This window comes from Salmo trutta, chromosome 15 (assembly GCF_901001165.1).
Source record: "Salmo trutta chromosome 15, fSalTru1.1, whole genome shotgun sequence".
Taxonomy (NCBI): domain Eukaryota; kingdom Metazoa; phylum Chordata; class Actinopteri; order Salmoniformes; family Salmonidae; genus Salmo; species Salmo trutta.
The window spans coordinates 5372423-5398689 of record NC_042971.1 but is presented as its reverse complement, the minus strand read 5'-3'; the positions used below and the strand labels follow the sequence as shown (position 1 = coordinate 5398689).

The 26267-nt window shown below is 39.9% G+C and overlaps 1 protein-coding gene across 1 annotated transcript; it reads right to left on the bottom strand.

The window, feature by feature from the left end:
• Positions 1-24532, bottom strand: LOC115148377 (zinc finger protein 239-like). Its single transcript, XM_029690277.1, has 5 exons — positions 24405-24532; positions 6905-7243; positions 6704-6850; positions 4426-4438; positions 1-819 (listed from the first exon to the last, which is right to left on the bottom strand). Exons 2-5 carry the CDS (start codon positions 6944-6946, stop codon positions 212-214), a joined length of 810 nt encoding a protein of 269 aa, XP_029546137.1. The 5' UTR covers positions 6947-7243; positions 24405-24532; the 3' UTR covers positions 1-211.
• Positions 24533-26267: the final 1735 nt, after the last annotated feature.

Below are 26267 nucleotides of genomic sequence, written 5' to 3'. Positions count from 1 at the left end.
CATTGGTAAAGCACACTTTATTTAACCTCAATGTCATCTTGTTTTTACATGGCATTGTAGATTTTAACAGTATACAGGATGTATTTTGGATGTTTTCAGTGTATTTTTAACCCTTCCAGACAATGGATTAATCGCAATAAAAAAATAGTGCACTAACATTACACAAAGTGAACTCAAGTCTGACAGTCCAAACAAAATCACAAATTCTCAGTCAAAAACACAAGTCAGAACACAGCCTCTCTATTCTCTCATGTGATTTCAGGTCCTCTGACTGGGAAAATGTCTTTCCACAATGAGAGCAGTGGTATGTCTTCTCCTCTTGTGTATTTGTATGTATTCTTTCATGCTCTTTCAGGTACCTTAACCGGATAAATCTCTTTCCACAGTGGGAGCAGTGGTGCGTCTTTTTTCCTGTGTGTGTCCTCTCATGCTGGTTCAGGTTTCCTAACTGGGCAAAATGCTTTCCACAATGGGAACATTGGTAAGGCTTTTCTCCTGTGTGTATTCTCTCATGCTCCTTCAGGCTCCCTAACTGCATACAACTCTTTCCACAATGAGAACATTGTAAAGGGGTTTCTCCTGTGTGTGTCCTCTCACGCCTTTCCACGCTCCCTAACCACCTAAAACTCTTTCCGCACAAGGAGCAGTGGTAAGGCTTCTCTTCTGTGTGTATTTTCTTATGTGTTCTCAGGCTCCCTAACTGAGTAAAACTCTTTCCACACTGGGAGCAGTGATGTCGTCCTGCTGGTTTGGACGACTCAGGGTCTGGTTCCTCTGAAGGACTCTTCCTGCTGTCAGAAGGAGAGTCTGGTCTCTCTCCTGTCAAAGACAAACAGATTATTTAATTAATTAAACAGATACCTGAATGAAACCTACACATGATAAAACTTCCTATGATGTTTAATCTCGATTAGATCCCTCAATCACCTGAAGTCAGTTTTCACAAGTATTATTCAACCCACTTCAAAATGCAGGTCTCTGTGTGGTTCTTAGGATGTCCAAGCAGGTGATTCACTTCCAACCGAAGTCTTGCAGGTGTTTACATGATTTTCACATCTGCCAGGTCATCAAAAAAATCCAATTTCAGTACGTGTATATATAAATATATATATTTTTTTTTCTCACCAATTTCATGATATCCAATTGCAACTCCCCTACGGACTCGGGGGAGAGGCGAAGGTCGAGAGCCATGCGTCCTCTGAAACACGACCCTGCCAAGCCGCACTGCACATCTTGACACACTGCTCGTTTAACCCGGAAGCCAACCACACCAATGTGTCGGAGGAAACACCGTCCAGCTGGAAGTCAGCGTGCATGCTGACCGCCACAAGGAGTCGCTAGAGCGCGATGGGACAAGGACGTCCCGGCCGGCCAAACCCTCCCCTAACTTGGACGACGCTGGGCCAATTGTGCGCCGCCCTATGGGACTTCCGATCACAGCCGTTTGTGATACAGCCTGGATTAGAACCAGGGACTGTAGTGGCGCCTCTAGTGACGTCAATGACAAGCATACCCATAACATGATGCAGCCACCACCATGCTTCAAAATATGAAGTGGTACTCAGTGATGTGTTGGATTTGCCCCAAACATAATGCTTTGTATTCAGGATATAAAGTTCATTTCTTTGCCACATTCTTTTGTAGTATTACTTTAGTGCCAACAGCCTCTCTATTCTCTCATGTGATTTCAGGTCCTCTGACTGGGAATGGTTCCTTCTTTTCACTCTGTCATTTAGGTTAGTATTGTGGAGTACCTACAATGTTGTTGATCCATCCGCAGTTTTCTCATATCACAACCATTAAACACTGTAACTATTTTAAAGTCACCATTAGCCTCATGGTGAAATCCCTGAGAGGTTTCCTTCCTCTCCAGCAACTGAGTTAGAGACTGGGTATATTGATACACCATCTAAAGTGTAATTAATAACTTCACAATGCTCAAAGGGATATTCAATGTCTGCTTTTTTTACCCATCCACCAATACATGCCCTTCTTTGCGAGGCGTTGGAAAACCTCCCTGGTCTTTGTGGTTGAATCTGTGTTTGAAATGCACTGCTCAACTGAGAGATATTACAGATAATTGTATGTGTGGGGTACAGAGATGAGGTATTCATTCAAAAATCATGTTAAACACTATTATTGCACACAGTGAGTCCATGCAACTTATGTGACTTGTTAAGCAAAATCTTTACTCCTGCACTTATTTAGGCTTTTAATTAAATGTGTAAACATTTCCAAAAACATAATTCCACTTTGACATTATGGGGTATTGAATCCATTTAACCCCAGTATCTCTACTTGCACATTTATCTTCTGCACATCCTACCATTACAATGTTTAATTACTATATTGTAATTACTTCGCCACCATGGCCTATTTATTGCCTAACCTCTCTTATCCTACCTCATTTACACATGCTGTATATAGATTTTTCTACTCTATAATTGATTGTATGTTTGTTTATTCCATGTGTAACTCTGTGTTGTTGTATGTGTCGAACTGCTTTGCTTTATCTTGGCCAGGTCGCAGTTGCAAATGAGAACTTGTTATCAACTAGCCTACCTGGTTAAATAAAGGTGAAATACAAATAAATAAAAATAATGTTTACATTTAGGCTGTAACACAACGAAATGTGGGACAAGTCAAGGGGTGTGAATACTTTCTGAAGGCACTGTATATATAAAACTCCCCCCACACAGCAATCTAATAGCATCAGTAAAATCTGTTGAAATTAAACCACAGATAAATATACCTAACATAGTACATCTATTAAACAATACATCACAACACATACATCAGAAATAGTTACACATTATAGAGATCCATTCATGGATGTACAGGTCTGTTGGATAAACGTTCAGAAATGTCAACTGCTGATTTTTTCCAGGCGTCCATAGCGGACACCCTGGCCCTATGAATCCTGTCCGTGGACAAATTCTCAGTCAGACACACAAGTCAGAACACAGCCTCTCTATTCTCTCGTGTGATTTCAGGTCCTCTGACTGGGAAAATGTCTTTTCACAATGAGAACAGTGGTATGTCTTCTCCTCCTGTGTATTAGTATGTTGGAAAGGCTTTTCTCCTGTGTGTTTTCTCTCATGCTTTTGCAGACTCCCTGACCACCTAAAACTCTTTTCACACTGGGAACATTGGAAAGGCTTTTCTCCTGTGTGTATTCTCTCATGCGTTTTCAGGCTCACTAACCACCTAAAACTCTTTCCACAGTGAGAACAGTGATAAGGCTTCTCTCCAGTATGTATTCTCTCATGCTTTTTCAGGACCCATAACCACCTAAAACTCTTTCCACAGTGGGAACAGTGATAAGGCTTCTCTCCCGTGTGTGTTCTCTCATGCCCAACCAGGGCTCCTAACTGAGTAAAGTTCTTCCCACAGTGGGAACAGTGGTAGGGCTTTTCTCCTGTATGTGTTCTCTCGTGCATTTTCAGGCTCCAAACCACCTAAAACTCTTTCCACAGTGGGAGCAGTGGTGTTGGTTAGGCGTCGCTGGGTCTGTTTCCTCTGAGGAACTCTTCCCGCTGTCAGAGTCTGGTCTCTCTCCTGCAAAAGACAAACAGATTATTTAGTTAAACAGAGAGTCCTGAATTAAACCTCCATTCAATAAAATTGTTTTCCTATGAGGTTTAATCTAGACTAGATCCCTCAATACCCTGAGGTCAGTTTTCACAACATTACATCATTAAAAATAAACTTGGTGACGGTGAGATTTAAAAACAAATGATGTAGAGCTCCAAATCTAATCTCTCAGGGAATGTCGTGATGTCATAATGATAGATAATGTCATGTTTATAGGCTGAGCAGAGCTCTATAATAATAGATAATGTCATGTTTATAGGCTGAGCAGAGCTCTATAATAATAGATAATGTCATGTTTCAGGCTGAGCAGAGCTCTATAATAATAGATAATGTCATGTTTATTGGCTGAGCAGAGCTCTATAATAATAGATAAGGTCATGTTTTAGGCTGAGCAGAGCTCCATAATAATAGATAATGTCATGTTTATAGGCTGAACAGAGCTCTATAATAATAGATAATGTCATGTTTTAGGCTGAGCAGAGCTCTATAATAATAGATAACATGTTTATAGGCTGAGCAGAGCTCTATAATAATAGACAATGTCATGTTTATAGGCTGAGCAGAGCTCTATAATAATAGACAATGTCATGTTTATAGGCTGAGCAGAGCTCTATAATAATAGATATTACTATTTCAGTCAATGTTATAGGCTGCATTTGATCCAATGTCAATAACGTTTTGTTGGTGTCCCACTTCATCTCTAAAGTAATAATTACTATCTTTTCTAAATGATAATTCTTAGTTTTTTTGTAGACTTACAAACGTTTGCTAATATGTTCAGTCTCCCCAAAACGCTTGTCCTTTTGCTAATATGTTCAGTCTCCCCAAAACGCGTGTCCTTTTGCTAATATGTTCAGTCTTCCCAAAACGCTTGTCCTTTTGCTAATATGTTCAGTCTCCCCAAAACGCTTGTCCGTTTGCTAATATGTTCAGTCTCCCCATAACACATGTCCTTTTCATGTCAATAATGCTTCTTATTTTATGTATTTCTCCAACATTATTTAGAAATCAGCGTTTTGCTGGTATACACACTCTACACAAGGCCTACAATAGACACACGTCAAAAGTTTAATTTATAACTTGTTTGCCATTCTGTGAGACAATTAAGTTGTGATTTTGTGGTGGGAGGGACTCTGATGGTATACACATGTTACAGTTCAGCAATAAGACCAGAGGAAGTGTGGTATATGGCCAATATAGCACGGTTAAAGACTGTCCTTATGCACAACACAACACAGAGTACCTGGACACAGAACTTAGCCGTGGTATATTGGCCATCTATCACTGAGGTGTCTTATCGCTATTATAACCTGGTTACCGACTTAATTAGAACAGTAAAAATACATGTTGTCATACCCATGGTATACGGCCTGATATACCACGGCTGTCAGCCAATCAACATTCAGGGCTTTAACCACCCATTTTAAAATGTAGCTTTAACATTATATTATAACATGAATTCCTATAGTACAGAACAACATTTTCAAGTATAGAATTTCAGTAGCATGCTGCTGTTGAGGCCAGGGGGCAGGATCTTATCCCGGTAATGGGATTCATTGTTATGTGACCATGTCGGGGAATTCAAAACTGCAAGAGTAATCATTTCAAATAATCAAATAATCAACTATTTTCCTCCATTTGAAAGATATATCTCCTAAATCTAACCACGCTGTCCGATTTTCAGAGGCTTTACGGAGAATGCATAAAGTTAGGTTATGTGAGGAGAGTACATTGACAATAGCTGCGTGTAATGTTTAGCCAATTCAAAGAAGGGCATCAACAGACAGAAAACTAGCTAGAATTATGCACTTACCTTTGACAATCTGCATCAGATGACACTCATAGGACATTATGTTAGACAATACATGCATTTTTAGTTCCATCAAGTTCATATTTATATCCAAAAACAGCATTTACAGTCGCGGTGAAATTCAGAATTTTTTTCGGCTCGAATGCTCCCAGTGAATCCAGCATTACAAATCACGGAATTACTATTCGAAAACATTGGTAAATTATAATATTGTCATTCAAAGAATAATATATTATCATCTCGTAATTGCTACCGAATGGCCAGATCTCAAAATAACTTTACTGGGAAATCACATTGCTAACATAATCACATTGCTAACATAACAACATAAGCTAAGCTATAAGCTAAGCTAAGCTAAGCTATACCGTTAGCATTAGCATCATCTAATATCGATAATAACATTCTAAATATCCCCTTACCTTTGATTATCTCCATCAGAAGGATTCAGAACAAATGTGGTTTCTTTTGACAAAGTTCATAATTTATGTCCAAATAGTTAGCGTTCAGTAGGCTCCCACAAAATGAGGTGGGCAGTGTAAAGTCATGCCGAAAAGCTAAAAAAAACCTAGTAAATAATCTATTTATGTTTGTTCAAACATGTCAAACGTTGTTTAGCATTAATCTTTTGGTCCATTTTTAACGTGAAACATCAGTAAACATCAGTAATATTTTCACACAACCTATCAAGTGTCTAGAATAAACGATTATGACAAAGACACTCTTCTCAGATTTATGCGCAGGCGCAAAAAATGAAGTGATGACGTGTCAACTTGTAAGCATTCTAATTCGGTCTGTATTCATGACAGATGCTTCCAACAACTTTCTAAAGATCGTTGACATCTAGTGGAAGCAGTAGGAGTTGCGAACTGAATCCTTTCTCACTGTGGTATCTATAAAACAATGACACTAAATAGTACAGTCACAAAATTCTCATTTTTTTAAATCTATTTTTCACAGGTTTTTGCCTGCAATATGAGTTTTGTTATACTTACAGACACCATTCAAACTGTTTTAGAAAATTCAGAGTGTTTTCTATCCAAACCTGAACAATAATATGCATATTCTAGCTTCTGAGTTGGTGTAGGAGGCAGTTAAAAATGCGCACATATTTTTTTCCAAAATTCTCAATACTGCCCCCTGGCCTCAACAGGTTTTAAAACAACACATTCGTTCAAAATCTTTGGAGAGTTAGAGCCCGTTTTTAAGACAGTACTTACTGATGGTAATCAGATCTCCTGACTCATCTGTCAATATGACGGTTCTCTTTCCCTCTTTCTCCTCCTTCACTCCAAAAACAGCATCCTCCTCTTTCTCTTCTTCTTTTACTGTAACATCCTCCTCCTCTTTCACTCTGAACGCGTCTTCCTCTTCTTTCACTGTAACGTCTTTCTCTTCTTCTTTCACTGTAACAGCCTCACCCTCTACCTCTTGTTTTACTGTAACATCCTCCTCTTTCACGACAATGTTCAGCCCCAGAGCTTCTTTCTCCGTCCAGCAGACCTCCTCTTCTTTAACAGGAGGGGAGTAGTTTAGGGAGCTCATGTTCGGGGATGTTAGCTAGCTAGCTAGCTAGTTAGCATGAGCGACTAGTTTAGTGCTAGGCTAATTTATCAAGCCAGCTAGTTGACTAACAATGTACCTATAACATTTAAATGGGGGCAATTAACTAGACGTCAGAAGTATATTTAAAACACAGAAGCAAATATGCACAGAAACAGTCTAAATGTTTCGGCTGTTGGCTACCAAGGTGGCTGACTCGTTGTTGTTGATCCGTTCCGTCCACTAGATTATACGTCACGCTGCAGCATCGCCTGAAAGACGCACATCGCCGTCTGCTGACTGGAGGGAAACGCAGTTATGATCGTTTTTTTTCCAGACATTTTTTGCACACAAATGTATTTTTATTCCTTTCATTAAATAATACATTTATATTGAGACGTTCAAATAGAGCAGTGCATATTTTGAATGAGAATTTAAAACATACTGCCCTTCACATCTGTATTTAAGGCAGTTTCATATTCATTCATTTAAAGAAACCCACTGGTCACACACTGGTTGAATTATCTGTCAAACTAGGAACTCTGCAGCCTAGTTTAACAGTGATCTATGTTCTATGAACGCTGCTGGGAGCAAACTGGAGAATAGCTAGAGGAAAACAAACCTAACTGCATCCCCAGTCCCTGGTATATCATCAGACTGTACAAACCTAACTACATCCCCAGTCCCTGGTATATCATCAGACTGCATACAAACCTAACTACATCCCCAGTCCCTGGTATATCATCAGACTGCATACAAACCTAACTACATCCCCAGTCCCTGGTATATCATCAGACTGTACAAACCTAACTGCATCCCCAGTCCTTGGTATATCATCAGACTGTACAAACCTAACTGCATCCCCAGTCCTTGGTATATCATCAGACTGTACAAACCTAACTACATCCCCAGTCCTTGATATATCATCAGACTGTACAAACCTAACTGCATCCCCAGTCCCTGGTGTATCACCAGACTGTACAAACCTAACTGCATCCCCAGTCCCTGGTATATCATCAGACTGTACAAACCTAACTGCATCCCCAGTCCCTGGTATATCACCAGACTGCATACAAACCTAACTGCATCCCCAGTCCCTGGTATATCACCAGACTGCATACAAACCTAACTACATCCCCAGTCCCTGGTATATCATCAGACTGCATACAAACCTAACTGCATCCCCAGTCCCTGGTATATCACCAGACTGTACAAACCTAACTGCATCACCAGTCCCTGGTATATCATCAGACTGTACAAACCTAACTACATCCCCAGTCCCTGGTATATCACCAGACTGTACAAACCTAACTGCATCCCCAGTCCCTGGTATATCACCAGACTGCTGTGACCCTCCCACTCTGTCTGCCCAATTCTTTCTCTTTGCTCTTGTTTTCCTTAGTAGGATGTCGGTGGGTGGAGCCGGGAGGGTCGTCAGTGAAATGGGACACACCTGGGCTCAGGTGTGTCCCAGGATAAATGCACCTCTTCCCCATTCATTGAGGAGACTCTCTCCATGCAGACAGATTTTGGTTGTTTGCGTTGGCACCTTTCAACACCCCTCATTATCACATATATACACGCGACCACTCACTTACACTACTGACTAAACACACACCATTGTTCAGTGTATTTACTTACCTTCGGTTAATAAATATATTTTGTTATTCTTTATCTCCATGTTGTCTCACTGTTTGTTACGTCTTCGAGCCGGTTTGTGACACTATGGTCAGTGAGCTGGAGCCCAACTAATGGAGACCAGTTAGAACCCAACTAACAAAACCCAACTAATGGAGACCAGTTAGAACCCAACTAACAAAACCCAACTAAAACATGACTGCAGATCAGAAGAGCAGAGACATACAGAATGATGTCAGGGAAAATCACAGCATCAATAATAGATAGATTCCATGATGGGGAAACAAAGCTTCCTGAAGCATCGACGCTTTCCAGCCAATTGTCTCAAAAATAGGTTCATTACTCAAGGCTTTGAGCAATACAGAATTTAGAACAGCCACATTATTATAGATGACATCCCACACCGTAGCAGCATAGCCTTTATGTCATTATTATAGATGACATCCCACACTGTAGCAGCATAGCCTTTATGTCATTATTATAGATGACATCCCACACCGTAGCAGCATAGCCTTTATGTCATTATTATAGATGACACCCCACACCGTAGCAGCATAGCCTTTATGTCATTATTATAGATGACGTCCCACACCGTAGCAGCATAGCCTTTATGTCATTATTATAGATGACGTCCCACACCGTAGCAGCGTAGCCTTTATGTCATTATTATAGATGACGTCCCACACCGTAGCAGCATAGCCTTTATGTCATTATTATAGATGACGTCCCACACCGGAGCAGCATAGCCTTTATGTCATTATTATAGATGACATCCCACACCGTAGCAGCATAGCCTTTATGTCATTATTATAGATGACGTCCCACACCGTAGCAGCATAGCCTTTATGTCATTATTATAGATGACATCCCACACCGTAGCAGCATAGCCTTTATGTCATCTACTAAACCACTGACCGTGTTCGAGAGCATGAAATCCATGCTGCATTGTGGGTAAATGGTGACTGGTTGACTAATTTATAAATAATAATGAGCAGTTATTTATGATGTAAGGTGATTTGTAGATCAGTCAGTTGGCAGTCGCCTGCAGTGTCGAACAAACCCAATACCAAACCAATCAGGTGGTTGTTTGATGAAATGAAGCTTCAGACGCCATTGATGACGTGCTGCTGATAAAGTGATACAGGCATCAGTACACTGCTTTGAAGTTTACTGCTTAGCGATTTGGACGCAGGCCTCGTAGCTCCGGTATCAAACATAACATCCCTAATGAAAAGTTGTCAAAACAAAAAGGAGCAAGCAGGTTGATTTCGTCTGTCGATTTGAGCCCACAGCAAGAAGGCACCAGAGCCTACCGTGCTAACGGGTTCCCTCTAGATAACCCAATCACACAGTACACGGAAAGGTGTGGTTAACGTTTGCAAGCTTGAGCTAGATATCGACCTAGTGTGACCTTCCTGTTCCCGTCCCTCAAGTCAGTGAGTCAACACAGGAAGGAGCAATGGATGGATAGTTAATTTATTTCCAAAGCTGAAATGATGGGACACACACAGTATGGATGAATGATCAGTAGTGACGGGATATAAATAGCACTCCGATAGTAATTCTCCACAAATCTGCCGTATAATATACTAACTTTTTTGTTGTTGAAATGTCTATCAAAGTTTTTGTGAACGCATGGTGGATTTAACAATTCCTACTAATTCCTAATGTACTATAATAAAATAAATACAACATCAGAATAAACTGTCATCCATTTTAGTATCAAAATATATCAAATTAACCTGGAATATTACTCAACGTCCCCCTCTGGTGGTGAAGAAGTATAATCCACCTAAACTAACAGTACGGGGCTGATAAACTGGCTGGTGTTCATGAGTTTATTAAACACATACTTTATACATGTCATAAATTACCTGCATTGATGAGACACACAGTGTGGATGAATGATCAGGATATAAATAGCAATCCTAAAGAAGATACAGTGTGGATGAATGATCAGTAGTGACAGGATATAAATAGCACTCCTATAGAAGATGCAGTGTGGATGAATGATCAGGATATAAATAGCACTCCTATAGAAGATGCAGTGTGGATGAATGATCAGTAGTGACAGGATATAAATAGCACTCCTATAGAAGATGCAGTGAGGATGAATGATCAGGATATAAATAGCACTCCTATAGAAGATGCAGTGTGGATGAATGATCAGGATATAAATAGCACTCCTAAAGAAGATGCAGTGTGGATGAATGATCAGGATATAAATAGCGCTCCTATAGAAGATGCAGTGTGGATGAATGATCAGGATATAAATAGCACTCCTATAGAAGATGCAGTGTGGATGAATGATCAGGATATAAATAGCACTCCTAAAGAAGATGCAGTGTGGATGAATGATCAGGATATAAATAGCACTCCTATAGAAGATGCAGTGTGGATGAATGATCAGGATATAAATAGCACTCCTAAAGAAGATGCAGTGTGGATGAATGATCAGGATATAAATAGCACTCCTAAAGAAGATGCAGTGTGGATGAATGATCAGGATATAAATAGCACTCCTATAGAAGATGCAGTGTGGATGAATGATCAGGATATAAATAACACTCCTATAGAAGATGCAGTGTGGATGAATGATCAGGATATAAATAGCACTCCTAAAGAAGATGCAGTGTGGATGAATGATCAGGATATAAATAGCACTCCTAAAGAAGATGCAGTGTGGATGAATGATCAGGATATAAATAGCACTCCTAAAGAAGATGCAGTGTGGATGAATGATCAGGATATAAATAGCACTCCTATAGAAGATGCAGTGAGGATGAATGATCAGGATATAAATAGCACTCCTATAGAAGATGCAGTGTGGATGAATGATCAGGATATAAATAGCACTCCTATAGAAGATGCAGTGTGGATGAATGATCAGGATATAAATAGCACTCCTATAGAAGATGCAGTGTGGATGAATGATCAGGATATAAATAGCACTCCTATAGAAGATGCAGTGTGGATGAATGATCAGGATATAAATAGCACTCCTATAGAAGATGCAGTGTGGATGAATGATCAGGATATAAATAGCACTCCTATAGAAGATGCAGTGAGGATGAATGATCAGGATATAAATAGCACTCCTAAAGAAGATGCATTTTCCAGTTTGCTACCAACTTGAAAGAGGGAACTTTAGCATAAAACCCACATGGAAAACTGAGATTCGGCAAATAACATATAAAGAGAGGCCAAACCAACAACAGAAGTTACTAAAACATAAATTGCTAATTTATGATGTAAAAGGTGGATTTTATGATGTAATGTCTACTTTATACATTTCTATCCCAGGACCACTCAAATTCCAATTTCTCCATAAATCTGCTGTGGATCACCCAGAATCCCATACCTTTATCACTGACTGTAATGTAAACACACGAGCAGCAATCTAAGGTCCTGCATCTCAGTGCTAGAGGCGTCACTACAGACCCGGGTTGAAAACTAGGCTGTATCATAACAGGCCGGGATTGGGCGTCCCACAGGGCAACGCACAGTGGCCCAGCATCGTCTGGGTTAGGGTTTGGCAGGGGTTTGGCCGTCATTGTAAATAAGAATTTGTCCTTCGCTGGCTTGCCTGTTTAAATAAAGGTTAAATACATTTTTTAAAATGTAACTTCATTACACCGTTACACTGGCATACAAACTCGGTAGCATAGAGTTGATAATACATATGACGTTGGGAAATAGTGCATTGTGGGTAGTTTAGAAGATTTCCCGAAATAAGTTAATCAATTTGTAATAATGCAAAAACATAACTGTTTGTACTCATCGGTAACCAGATCGTGACTACAACTAGCTTACTAAGTCTTTAACCACACTGTGTTGTTACACTGCTGAGTAAAAACTCATGCTTCCTACACTTTAACTTGTTGTCTGACAATAAAATAAACATTTTACTCAACTGCGTTACCCACTCCAGTCAGCAGATGGCGGTGTGGGAATTTAAGGCGATGCTGTTAGTGTGACGTATAATCTAGTGGACGGAACTCTTCTTTCAACAGCAGCAACAGTTATTCACCCACCTCGGTAGCTCGCTAGACAAAATAGCCGAACAATAAAGCTCTTTAGACGCGTTAGTGTATTGTAACGACCCTGGGTTTATAAGCGCGGAAATCGACTCTGCCGTGCGAGCATGCTTTTGCGGCACAGTCGATAGCGCGCCGGACTTCGGGCTTGAAGGTCGAGGGTTCGAGACCTGCTCCCTGCTTGCTGTTTCATTACATTGGTGTCAGAAGTGATCGGACCTTGCATCCACGACAGTGCGTGTGCTTGGCCGGTGAGCGCGTTCCTGTAAGACGTTGAGTCGCAAGCTAGCGCGAGGACGCGCTCTTTGAAAGGAGGGAGTAGTGTAACGACCCTGGGTTTATAAGCGCGGAAATCGACTCTGCCGTGCGAGCATGCTTTTGCGGCACAGTCGATAGCTCGCCGGACTTCTGGCTTGAAGGTCGAGGGTTCGAGACCTGCTCCCTGCTTGCTGTTTCATTACAGTATATTAGCCACTGTGTTTTAAACCCACTTCTGTCGTCTAGTTAGTTATCAGATTTAATTTCATATTTACGGTGTTGTTGTTATTATTCAGCGAGCGGGCTGGTTAAGTTAGCATTAGCCTAGCTAGCTAACATCCCGACCATGCGGTCACTGAGCTACTCTCCTGCTAAAGAAGAGAACATCACAGTAAAACAAGAAGGAGAGGGTGAGGCCGTTACTGTGAAAGAAGAAAAAGACGCGTTCAGAGTGAAAGAAGATGAGGATATCACAGTAAAAGGAGAGGCGGAAGAGCAAGAGGAGGATGCAGTTTATGGAGTGAAAGAGGAGGAGGAGATCACTGTCACATCGATAAAGGAGGTGGAAGAAGAGGAGGAAACTGGATATCTGGGCCCGGTTTCGCTAACGCATCTTAAGGCGTCCAATGGTTCTAACGATGAACTTAGCAATAAGATGGTTTTGAGAAACCGTTCCCTGATTAACACTAGTAAGTACTGTCTTAAATACAGAGGCACAAACTCTGCAGTTGTTGAACTGATGTTTGGTGTTAAAGGGGAAATATGCAATTGCTACATTCATATTTGGACTTTTAAATTATTTATTTATAGCCATTGATTCTTGAAGAATATAACACATGCTTCATGAGCTTAGTTCAACTGTTGTACCCCATCAGATCCCCAAATAAGCTTGGTTCTAAACATTAGAGTAAAGACATGTAAATCAACACTGTATAGCCTCAACATGGTTAAAACTATAATGTTGATATCATGGATGGTTAGTCCTTGCATCCATAGGTCTGTCTGTAGTTACATTTCTCCAACCCCATAATCATCTTATAACTAAAACAGTGGTGGAATGACAGATTTGTTATTGTTTGAACTGCAGATTGCTGGTTTGTGTGGGTTTTTTAAACAGCAACAAAATGTTTGCCCAAAGGCTTGGTTTGGTAAACAGCTGAGGGATGGGGGAAGGAGAAGTGTAACCACTCTGAAATTCATAGAGAAAGCTATTGTAGAAACCGTAACTCAACACCTAGCGACCTCTTCAAGAAGTTCAGACATCTTGGTGTAACAGTTATAAGGTGTTGGCTTGACAGTCACTGGACCCAGGTTTGAGTTCAGCTCAGGGCCTCCCCCTGAATTCATTGCACTATGAATACAAGGACTGGCCATCCATGATGTCATAATGATAGTTTAACCAGGTTTCTAGGCTATATAGTATATTCTAGAATTCATCCATGATGTCATAATGATAGTTTAACCAGGTTTCTAGGATATATAGTATATTCTAGAATTCATCCAGGATGTCATAATGATAGTTTAACCAGGTTTCTAGGATATATAGTATATTCTAGAATTCATCCATGATGTCATAATGATAGTTTAACCAGGTTTCTAGGCTATATAGTATATTCTAGAATTCATCCATGATGTCATAATGATAGTTTAACCAGGTTTCTAGGCTATATAGTGTATTCTAGAATTCATCCATGATGTCATAATGATAGTTTAACCAGGTTTCTAGGCTATATAGTGTATTCTAGAATTCATCCATGATGTCATAATGATAGTTTAACCAGGTTTCTAGTATATTCTAGAATTCATCCATGATGTCATAATGATAGTTTAACCAGGTTTCTAGGCTATATAGTATATTCTAGAATTCATCCATGATGTCATAATGATAGTTTAACCAGGTTTCTAGGCTATATAGTATATTCTAGAATTCATCCATGATGTCATAATGATAGTTTAACCAGGTTTCTAGGCTATATAGTATATTCTAGAATTCATCCATGATGTCATAATGATAGTTTAACCAGGTTTCTAGGCTATATAGTATATTCTATAACTGCCAGTGTAGATTTCCTGTGGAGGCAAATTGTTAGAGCTGTTGATAAGTCATTGTATAATATTCAGCCAATTTTTTTTCATGCCATTACATTAAAGGCAAGACATAAATGTAATTACATTCATGAATTGGTTTGAAACCATTGTTTTAAACCCTTCTCAAAGTTGGTGCCTTGACGGATTTGTAAAAAATGGTTTGTCATGAAACACTATTTTTTTTAATTTATTTAAACGTAACCTTTATTGAACTAGGCAAGTCAGTTAAGAACAAATTCTTATTTACAATGACTGACTACCCTGGACGACGCTGGGCCAGTTGTGCGCCGCCCTGTGGGACTCTCAATCACGGCCGGTTTTAATACAGCCTGAATTTGAACCAGGGTGTCTGTAGTGACGCCTCAAGCACTGAGATGCAGACCGCTGCGCCACTCGGGAGCCCCAACATCATGTTCTAGTGCTGTCCCCAACTAAAATACATCTTGGTCAACCAAGAGTCATCTGTTCTTTCTACCATTCGCCCCATGTGTTTTAATAAAATCATCTATATGTACTGAACTTGTCTGATGCTTTAAGCACGCTGTTTGATTAAATAAATAAGACACACAAATGACGAGGGAGCCAGTCGTCACTATAACCTGACCAGAGGGAGGGAGCCAGTCGTCAACGTAACCTGACCTAGAGGGAGCCAGTCGTCAACATGACCTGACCTAGAGGGAGCCAGTCGTCAACATGACCTGACCAGAGGGAGCCAGTCGTCAACATGACCTGACCTAGAGGGAGCCAGTCGTCAACATGACCTGACCTAGAGGGAGCCAGTCGTCAACATGACCTGACCTAGAGGGAGCCAGTCGTCAACATGACCTGACCTAGAGGGAGCCAGTCGTCAACATGACCTGACCAGAGGGAGCCAGTCGTCAACATGACCTGACCTAGAGGGAGCCAGTCGTCAACATGACCTGACCTAGAGGGAGCCAGTCGTCAACATGACCTGACCTAGAGGGAGCCAGTCGTCAACATGACCTGACCTAGAGGGAGCCAGTCGTCAACATGACCTGACCTAGAGGGAGCCAGTCGTCAACATGACCTGACCTAGAGGGAGCCAGTCGTCAACATGACCTGACCTAGAGGGAGCCAGTCGTCAGTCGTCAACATGACCTGACCTGCGTTCTGCAGGCAGAAAATATTGTGATAAAAATAAATATCCTAGAAATCACTTTGGCTGCACATGGCCTGTCTACAACAAACCTGAAACATTATATCAACTATCAACTGGGTCAGTGAAACTCGGATAGCAAGCTTGCAACATTGTATAAAATATTCTACACCCTCAGTTTCCTGCTCCAGTAAGTTCTGGACAGACACAGCTGTAGGCTATTTGTGCAAAGGATAAGAAGTAATCAGGTATTTTATGACATTTCCACAGGATCAGAGAATTACATGTTTCCCTTTTTATGCTGAGTGGTTGTCGAAAGGGCGAGAGCTGGAAATATTTTACGAAAATACTTTGAGGAACTATTGTCATCGGCAAATGATTTTGATTGGACTTAGTTTACGTGTTGTTTGAAAATGAAGACAAAATTACTTTGAGAAGCTCCAACTCATTAGTGGTGGTGCTTTAAGACAATCAGAAATACTATCAGACATCCCCAAATGGGCACATTTATAGACCTACATTTGCACACAGGCCAGGTAGACTAGTCCTACTTCTATATGTGTAACCAGGTAGACTAGTCCTACTTCTATATGTGTAACCAGGTAGACTAGTCCTACTCCTATATGTGTAACCAGGTAGACTAGTCCTACTTCTATATGGGTAATAAGGTGTGTGTCTTTACTCAACATTGACAGGAGTGTTTCAAACAAAAGACAATGAATAAATTTACAAAACTGTCTTGAAGAGGTCAGGTCTGGGTGGTCTGTCAGGGGCCGTTTCATTTAGTATCCGTAGGGGTTGGCATGGGGAATGATTGTATTTCCCCATAGTATGTTGTACCGAAGTTGACCAACTGAAAGGGAGTGTAACTTTATGACTATAATTACTGTTCCCTGTAGGAAAATAAATAAATCCTAAATCATTTCAGTTTGCTAAATCTAGTGGTTCTAACCAAGAGTCACTTTAACTTTATTGACACCCAAATGGATACTGTAATTAACGCGATTCTTCAGTAATTACACATAATACTTAATACTGTAGATGTTTAGTTACAGTCACGTTTAACTATCATCAGCTGATCCAGGAAATCATTTTCTGAATGACAAACATCACGATATGCAACAACAACCAAAGTGCTTCTTCATTCATTACTCTGGTAAAGACAGTTATGCTGTGCTCCACGTTGGATCCAACATCCCTAACAAATGGATGTTTATAGTGTGTTATTGTCTGCTTGATTTACAGTAGGGTCTCGTTAGTCCGTTTGGAAACGGACATACTTAGCTCATAATGTGTAGAGAACTGTTCCTTGGTGGATAGGCTAATGTACAACACACAGAGCTATTTTCCTTTATTCAGGATATTTAGAATGACAACACATTACAGAGTAGCCTAGTGGGATTATTAACAAAATTATCTGGTGATCAGGTTATGAAATGTCATGACAAATACATTTTAGTTTCCATGTTTCACCTGAAGTATTAAATATATAATCCTAGGTCTATGTTGTTGTTAGGTGAAGTTATGGGTCCTACAGTAGGTCTGTGTTGTTGTTAGGTGAAGTTGTTGGTCCTACAGTAGGTCTATGTTATTGTTAGGTGAAGTTATGGGTCCTACAGTAGATCTATGTTGTTAGGTGAAGTTATGGGTCCTACAGTAAGTCTATGTTGTTAGGGGAAGTTATGGGTCCTACAGTAGGTCTATGTTGTTGTTCGGTGAAGTTATGGGTCCTACAGTAGGACTGTGTTGTTGTTAGGTGAAGTTATGGGCCAATTGGTTAAACACTTTGTGTACAAACCCTCATTGTCAGGCTGATGGAAAAACTTGCCAAAGAGTATTTTATTGGTTGAAGTGTTTTTTAAGTATAAAGCAGTTGATTTGCGACAATAACACAAACATATTAAGCAGGTGATTCAAGCGAGCCTTACAATTATAATCCAAAGTAATGTGAAATGCACTTATAAGCAACCTGGAAATGGAGGCTATATTTGCTGTCAGCCTATGAGAACTCCCCTGAGTTTTCCCCAAACAGTGGTGAATTAGTGAATAGACACAGAGCTTAATGTGAGTTTCCTTGAGTAGCACTCCTGATCTTGCGCTGTAATATTCAGAATACACTGTGAAAAACTAAAATCTTTGCTCACCATTTTTGCTCCATGCAGATATACTACATCCATAACTAGTGGTTTCCTCATTACCAGATATACTACATCCATAACTAGTGGTTTCCTCATTACCAGATATACTACATCCATAACTAGTGGGTTCCTCATTACCAGATATACTACATCCATAACTAGTGGGTTTCTCATTACCAAATATACTACATCCATAACTAGTGGTTTCCTCATTACCAGATATACTACATCCATAACTGGTGGTTTCCTCATTACCAGATATACTACATCCATAACTGGTGGTTTCCTCATTACCAGATATACTACATCCATAACTAGTGGTTTCCTCATTACCAGATATACTACATCCATAACTAGCGGTTTCCTCATTAGCAGATATACTACATCCATAACTAGCGGTTTCCTCATTACCAGATATACTACATCCATAACTAGCGGTTTCCTCATTACCAGATATACTATATCCATAACTAGCGGTTTCCTCATTACCAGATGTACTACATCCATAACTAGTGGTTTCCTCATTACCAGATATACTACATCCATAACTAGTGGTTTCCTCATTACCAGATATACTACATCCATAACTAGTGGTTTCTTCATTAGCAGGGAGGTGTTTCTGCAATCAAATTGTGTGCATTGCCCTCGTGCTGCAATTTTAGAAAACGCAGAAAGGGGCCTTTATTGGAGACCAAAAGTCATCTGGCACACTGCTTAGAGTTTCAACAACTTTAATACCTTATTTCTAGTTACTACTAATGTGAAAACAAGACAAAATATGACTGTTGCTAAGTTGACTGTCTTAATTGTCAAATAATTGAACAGACGTCAATTGTTGTACAACTTCATGGGTCTGATCTGGGCATCACCTTTTACCTCCAATAAACAGTGGCTTTCTGCTGTTGTGGGACTTTAACTGTCTGTCTGACTTTGTTGTTCACACAGGAGAGAGACGTGACTATCGTGGATCCTCTGGGGAGCCTCAACAACATCATGATGCTGACGAGGCAGAGAAGAGTCTCTCCAGATCAGAACACCTCAAGAAACACCAGCAGAGATCCACAGGGAAGAGAACTCACTGCTGCTCTGACTGTGGGAAGAGATTCACCTCATCAGGCATTAAAATTCATCAGAGAACACACACAGGAGAGAAATCTTATAGTTGTGATCAATGTGGGAAGAGTTTTGGTCAATCTTGCCATCTGACTCAACATCAGAGAATACACACAGGAGAGAAATCTTTTAGCTGTACTCAATGTGGGATGAGTTTTACTCGGTCAACCAGCCTCATACCACACCAGAGAATACACACAGGAGAGAAACCCTATAGCTGTGATCAGTGTGGGAAGAGTATTACTGAGTCTGGGGGTCTGACCAAACACCAGAGAACACACACAGGAGAGAAGCCTTATATCTGTGATCAATGTGGGAAGAGTTTTGGTCAATCTGGCCATCTGACAGTGCACCAGAGAACACACACACAGGAGAGAAATCGTATAGCTGTAATCAATGTGGAAAGAGTTTTACTTGGTCAAGCAGCCTGAATAGACACCAGAGAACACACACAGGAGAGAAATCGTATATCTGTGGTCAGTGTGGGAAGAGTTTTGGTCAATCTGGCCATCTGACAGTGCACCAGAGAACACACACGGGAGTGAAACCGTATAGCTGTGACCAGAGACAATCTGATAAAAGATCTCTGATCAAATATCAGAAAATACATGAAGGAGTTGTTTCATGATATCAATGAATTAATGTCACAATGTTGTCAAAACAACAGCATTTTTGGTGCTTATGCATTTTAAAAGATTACAAGTAGTATGATTATTGTGGCAGATGTTTGTGTACATAGCACATGTTATGTTTAGGTTTTCAATATTTCACAAACTGTTTCTGCATATTGGTTATTGATTTAGACACCTTAAAACTGTTTTAACATTTGGCTATCAGACCTAGCAACATGTAATTGAAAATACTTTGAAAAAAGGACTATGCAACCAAATATTTTATATTTACATTTCATGTAACATTTAGTAATAATAATTATTTATGCAACCAACTGACAATTTTTGGGTACAATTATATTGACATTGTTGCCCTGCTTTTAGAATATCATGTTTCATTCTCAGATGTGCCAACCCAAATGTACTAGAGCATGACATTGGGGACTGGGCCCCGATCCAACAACATGCCTATCTAGTGAACCCTGAAAAGAGAGAGAAGCTCTGCAGTGAGGTGGAAAGTTACTACGGATATTGCAGGAGTTTCCTCTTGAAATCAGACATGTCCATGATAAGGACAACTTGGTGGCTGATTGTCTCAAGGGTGGGCAGTCAAAAAGTTTTTTGTTTTGCGTTTAGCCAGTGCGTTACCATGGATCACAATTGATTTTAACTGCACGTTTTTCCATATTGGAGATGAGTTTTGTTTGGGCTCGTTCCAAGGGGACGAGAGTTCTAGAAGCTAGTGGGATTTAGAAAGAGGAGATTTCTAGAATCTACTGAGTTTTAGGAAGACGAGAGTTCTAGAAGCTAGTGAGTTTTAGGAAGACGAGAGTTCTAGAAGCTAGTGAGTTTTAGGAAGACGAGAGTTCTAGAAGCTAGTGAGTTTTAGGATTCTATAGATGGAAAAAGGAGAAAAAATACGATTGAATATTATTATTTAGAAATATGTGTTTTTTCCTGTTTTTTAATTGTTGACAGCCAGTAGACACCATGTTTATATTGGTGAAGGTGAAGCATTGTAGTTGATTATAATGAGAAATGGAAGTTGTTTTCTGTTGGTAGTGCGCAAACTTGTCCAAAAAAATATAGCATATATTTGTTGTTTTAAGGGGAAGAAGGTGTTACAGGCTTTGGTTTTTCCATTTTATGTTTTGAAGTTGGACTTTAGCAAGTCTAACTCGTTAGCACGTCTAGCTCGTTAGCACGTCTAGCTCGTTAGCACGTCTAGCTCGTTAGCACGTCTAGCTCGTTAGCACGTAGGATGCACTGATTGGTGTCACCTCGTTAGTCAGTATGTGTTACACCTGTGCTGGCTTGTCCATCTCTTTAGTGGGAAGGTGTTTCACCTGAGCTGGTCCAGGTTCTATTTAAGAGTGTCTGGCCCAGTGCTCCAGTTGTCTTGATACATGTGGAGAGTCAACACCTTTAGTTGCTCCACCTTTTTGGTTTGCTTCCTGTCTTTAAGTTTGGTGTGGGTTTTTCTTTTGTTTGCCTCTTCTTGGGCAGATTTAGTGGGTCTCATGGTGGGTGTCTTTTAGGTCCCAGTTGTTGTTACTAGTCAACTTTCAGTGGACACTGAGAGCAAAACTGCAAGATTATGTTATAATACTTTTATTGCATCAAATGGTTGTTTTATGCAACAGAATAGAGGGTTCTTAGAACTATTGTGTCTGTGTGTTCTACTGAGGATGGGCCTCTGGGAGAAAACACTGACAGGAGATTTACAATGTCTTTTGGGTGATAAAACCTAAAAAGACTGCATTCCAGAGCATGAGTTAATGTTTCTGTTCTATATGGTACCAGGGAGAGATGACCCCAGGGCCTGACCCTGGTCTCTACACAGAGTACTGTTTTTACAGCAGATACACTCTGCTGAGAATTATAAGTGTCTTTCATACAAATCTTAACCTTGTGACCCGTTCTATACATCTGTTGTTGGTCATGTAGGTTAAAAGGGGTGTATCTTGGCTGTAAAAGACCTTTGTACTTTTGTCTCGGGGCTCTCAACGAATCTGGGGGTGATTCATCTCTCAATGAATCATCTGGGGGTGATTCATCTCTCAATGAATCATCTGGGGGTGATTCATCTCAACGAATCATCTGGGGGTGATTCATCTCTCTATGAATCATCTGGGGGTGATTCGTCGACCAGCCATCATTATCGTAGGGCACTCAATTGATTGACTTTATTTGTGTGTTGTATTGACCTGCTCCCTTATAAGTGAATAAAGATTTAGTTTAAGAATAACTCTGACTTGTGTGATAAGTTTGTCTCATTTGATATTAAAGAAATTAACCACCACATTTGGCGACGGGGATGTGAATCTTCACTTGGTGACCGCTCCTGCCGACCTGGGTAAATGGTGCACCAGGGATCCCTCAAACTTGGGATCTCAGGGAAACTACACTGCGGGAACGGAGCAAATGGACCCACCTTTGATCTGAGAGGCAGTGAGCCGAGTGGATACCACATCTCCAACGTAGTTTAAAAAGGAAGAGGTGAGCGAAAGACGCAAAGTGGAGTTTTTAGAAAAATATACTGTAACTACATACTTAATGAGTATATACTACATACTATTAGTTAATTGTAGTTAACTGTAACCGAACCGTATCCTTTCAGTTGAGCGCTCTTCTCCTGTCTACCGGAAGTTTATGCTGTTGCTATGCAACCTCTTGCTAGCTAGTTAGCATAACACATTACTATTTAGACATTTTACGACTTTGGGTGTTTTTTAAATTCAACTTGAATACCAGAGTGCTTCATAAATTCAGACCGTTGTCAGATTGTCCGTTTATAAATTCAGCCCGTTTCACTCTCGGAGCCACTGGACGCTCCGGCCGAGGAGTTGGGTTGATTTGATCGTTCTGACCTTAGCTTGCTAGCTACTTCCAAACACAAATGAGACTCTGACCATTTTACTTGCCCTAGCAGAGCTGGTTAGGTAGTTTTCATGTTATCCAGAGTGACTGTAACTGTGCTGCTGGAAAACATTTAATTACGCTTGTTGGTGCCTACGTTTACTGACACCTGGACATATTGAACGGGTGTTGAGCGCTAGTAAATTCATTATTCTGCTCTCTGGTACTCAGACGAGAGTGCTCTGAAATCAGAGTAGATAGTCAGAGTGAATTTATGAAAGCAACTGAATGTCCATTGAGAAAGCACTACGACTATACTGTTTAGCTAAGCTAAGAATGACGGGAATAATCAAGTCAATAAACGTTGGGTAGTTAGTTAGAATATAGTTCATATACTGGCAAGTTTGATGTATAAGTAGCCAACTAACGTTAGGTAGCTAGATAACATAGCGGTACATACTGCTGTAATAACATGCTAGCAAATTGTCAGCCAAAATAACGTGTAAGGTAACTTATTTGAAAAGTCACAACTTTATTACATTGCTCAACATTTTATTAACATTTGGCATAATTAGTTAAAACAATGAATTTGTATCGGCTCTCGTTGGACTTCGGCTGCATATATAAATTGGCTGAATATTATACAATGGCTTATCAATAGCTGTAACAATTTGACGCCCACGGGAAATCTACACTGGCAGTTATAGAAAGACCCATTTACTATATAACCATTGATTCTTGAAGAATATAACTTATAAATGCCTCAAATGTTTCAACTGTATTACCCCACCAGAAACCAAAACATAAGCTTGAAAAACGCCACTGTTTGTAAACAAGCACTATATAGCCTTGAAATCTGGTTAAAAACTATAATTTTGACCTTATGGATAGCCAGTCTTTGTATTTATAGTGTAGTCCATTCAGGGGGTAGTCCTGAGCTGAACTCAATCCTGGGTCCAGCGACTGTCAAGCCAACACCTTATAACTGTTACGCCAAGATGTCTGAACTTCTTGACGAGGTTGGTAGGTGTTGGGTTACGGTTGATACAATAGCTTTCTCTATGAATTTGAGAGTGGTTACATTTCTCCAGCCCCCATCCCTCAGCTGTTTACCAAACCAAGTCTCAGGGCTGACAATTTTTTGCTATTTAAATCCTAGGTTGTCCCTTTAAAATAGCCGCACATCTATCAACCAATCTGTAGTTCATACAATAACAAAGCTGTCATTCCACCACTGTTTTGGTAATAAGATGATTATGGGGTTGGAAAAATGTAACTACTCTCAAATTCATAGACAGACCTACGGATGCAAGGACTGACCATTCATGATATCAACATAGTTTTAACCATGTTGAGGCTATACAGTGTTGGTTTACATTTCTAAACATTGGAGTAAAAAAAGCTTATTTGTGGTTCTGATGGGGAACAACAGTTGAACTAAGCTCATGAGGCATGTGTTATATTCTTCAAGAATCAATGGCTATGAATAAATAATTTTAAAAGTCTAAATATGGATGTAGCTATTGCATATTTCCCCTTTAACACCAAACATCAGTTCAACAACTGCAGAGTTTGTGCTTCTGTCTTTAAGACAGTACTTACTAGTGTTAATCAGGGCCCGTTCATCGTTAGAACCATTGGATGCCTTAACATGCCTTTGGGAAACCGAGCCCAGAAATCCAGTTTCATCCTCGTCTTCTTCCAATGTGACAGTCATCTCACCCTCCTCCTCTTTCTGTTCCTCTTCTTTAACTGTAACGTCTTTCTCTTCTTCTTTCACTGTAACAGCCTCACCCTCTACTTGTTTTTGCATTGTGACATCCTCCTCTTCCTCCTGTTTTACGACAACGTTCAGCCACAGACCCTCTTTCTCCGTCCAGCAGACCTCCTCTTCTTTAACAGGAGGAGAGTAGCTTAGTGAACTCATGGTCGGGGATGTTAGCTAGCTATGCTAATGCTAACTTAACCAGCCCGCTAGCTGACCAATAACAACAACACCATAAATATGAAATTAAATCTGATAACTAACTAGACAACAGTAGTGGGTTTTAAACACAGAGGTTAATATACACGAAAGCGTCTAAAGAGCTGTATTGGTTCGGCTATTTTGTCTAGCAAGCTACCGAGGTGGCTAAATAACTGTTGCTACTGTTGAAAGAAGCGTTCCGTCCACTACATTATACGTCACACCAACAGCATCGCCTTAAAGCCCCACATTATGTATTGTTACACCATGTAGGAGCAGTATAGACCTAGTCTGTTCATTATATACATCTACATGATGTATTGTTACACCATGTAGGAGCAGTATAGACCTAGTCTGTTCATTATATACATCTACATGATGTATTGTTACACCATGTAGGAGCAGTATAGACCTAGTCTGTTCATTATATACATCTACATGATGTATTGTTACACCATGTAGGAGCAGTATAGACCTAGTCTGTTCATTATATACATCTACATGATGTATTGTTACACCATGTAGGAGCAGTATAGACCTAGTCTGTTCATTATATACATCTACATGATGTATTGTTACACCATGTAGGAGCAGTATAGACCTAGTCTGTTCATTATATACATCTACATGATGTATTGTTACACCTTGTAGGAGCAGTATAGACCTAGTCTGTTCATTATATACATCTACATGATGTATTGTTACACCATGTAGGAGCAGTATAGACCTAGTCTGTTCATTATATACATCTACATGATGTATTGTTACACCATGTAGGAGCAGTATAGACCTAGTCTGTTCATTATATACTTCTACATGATGTATTGTTACACCATGTAGGAGCAGTATAGACCTAGTCTGTTCATTATATACATCTACATGATGTATTGTTACACCATGTAGGAGCAGTATAGACCTAGTCTGTTCATTATATACATCTACATGATGTATTGTTACACCATGTAGGAGCAGTATAGACCTAGTCTGTTCATTATATACATCTACATGATGTATTGTTACACCATGTAGGAGCAGTATAGACCTAGTCTGTTCATTATATACATCTACATGATGTATTGTTACACCATGTAGCAGCAGTATAGACCTAGTCTGTTCATTATATACATCTACATGATGTATTGTTACACCATGTAGGAGCAGTATAGACCTAGTCTGGTCATTATATACATCTACATAATGGATTGTTACACCATGTAGGAGCAGTATAGACCTAGTCTGTTCATTATATACATCTACATGATGTATTGTTACACCTTGTAGGAGCAGTATAGACCTAGTCTGTTCATTATATACATCTACATGATGTATTGTTACACCATGTAGGAGCAGTATAGACCTAGTCTGTTCATTATATACTTCTATATGATGTATTGTTACACCTTGTAGGAGCAGTATAGACCTAGTCTGTTCATTATATACATCTACATGATGTATTGTTACACCATGTAGGAGCAGTATAGACCTAGGCTGTTCATTAT

Coding starts and splice junctions, on each gene's coding strand:
- LOC115148377 (XM_029690277.1), bottom strand. CDS start 6,946: ATGAGCTCCCTAAACTACTCCCCTCCTGTTAAAGAAGAGGAG. Junction 6,851..6,904: donor CTCCTGTTAAAGAAGAGGAG/GTCTGCTGGACG, acceptor GTGAAAGAGGAG/GATGTTACAGTAAAACAAGA.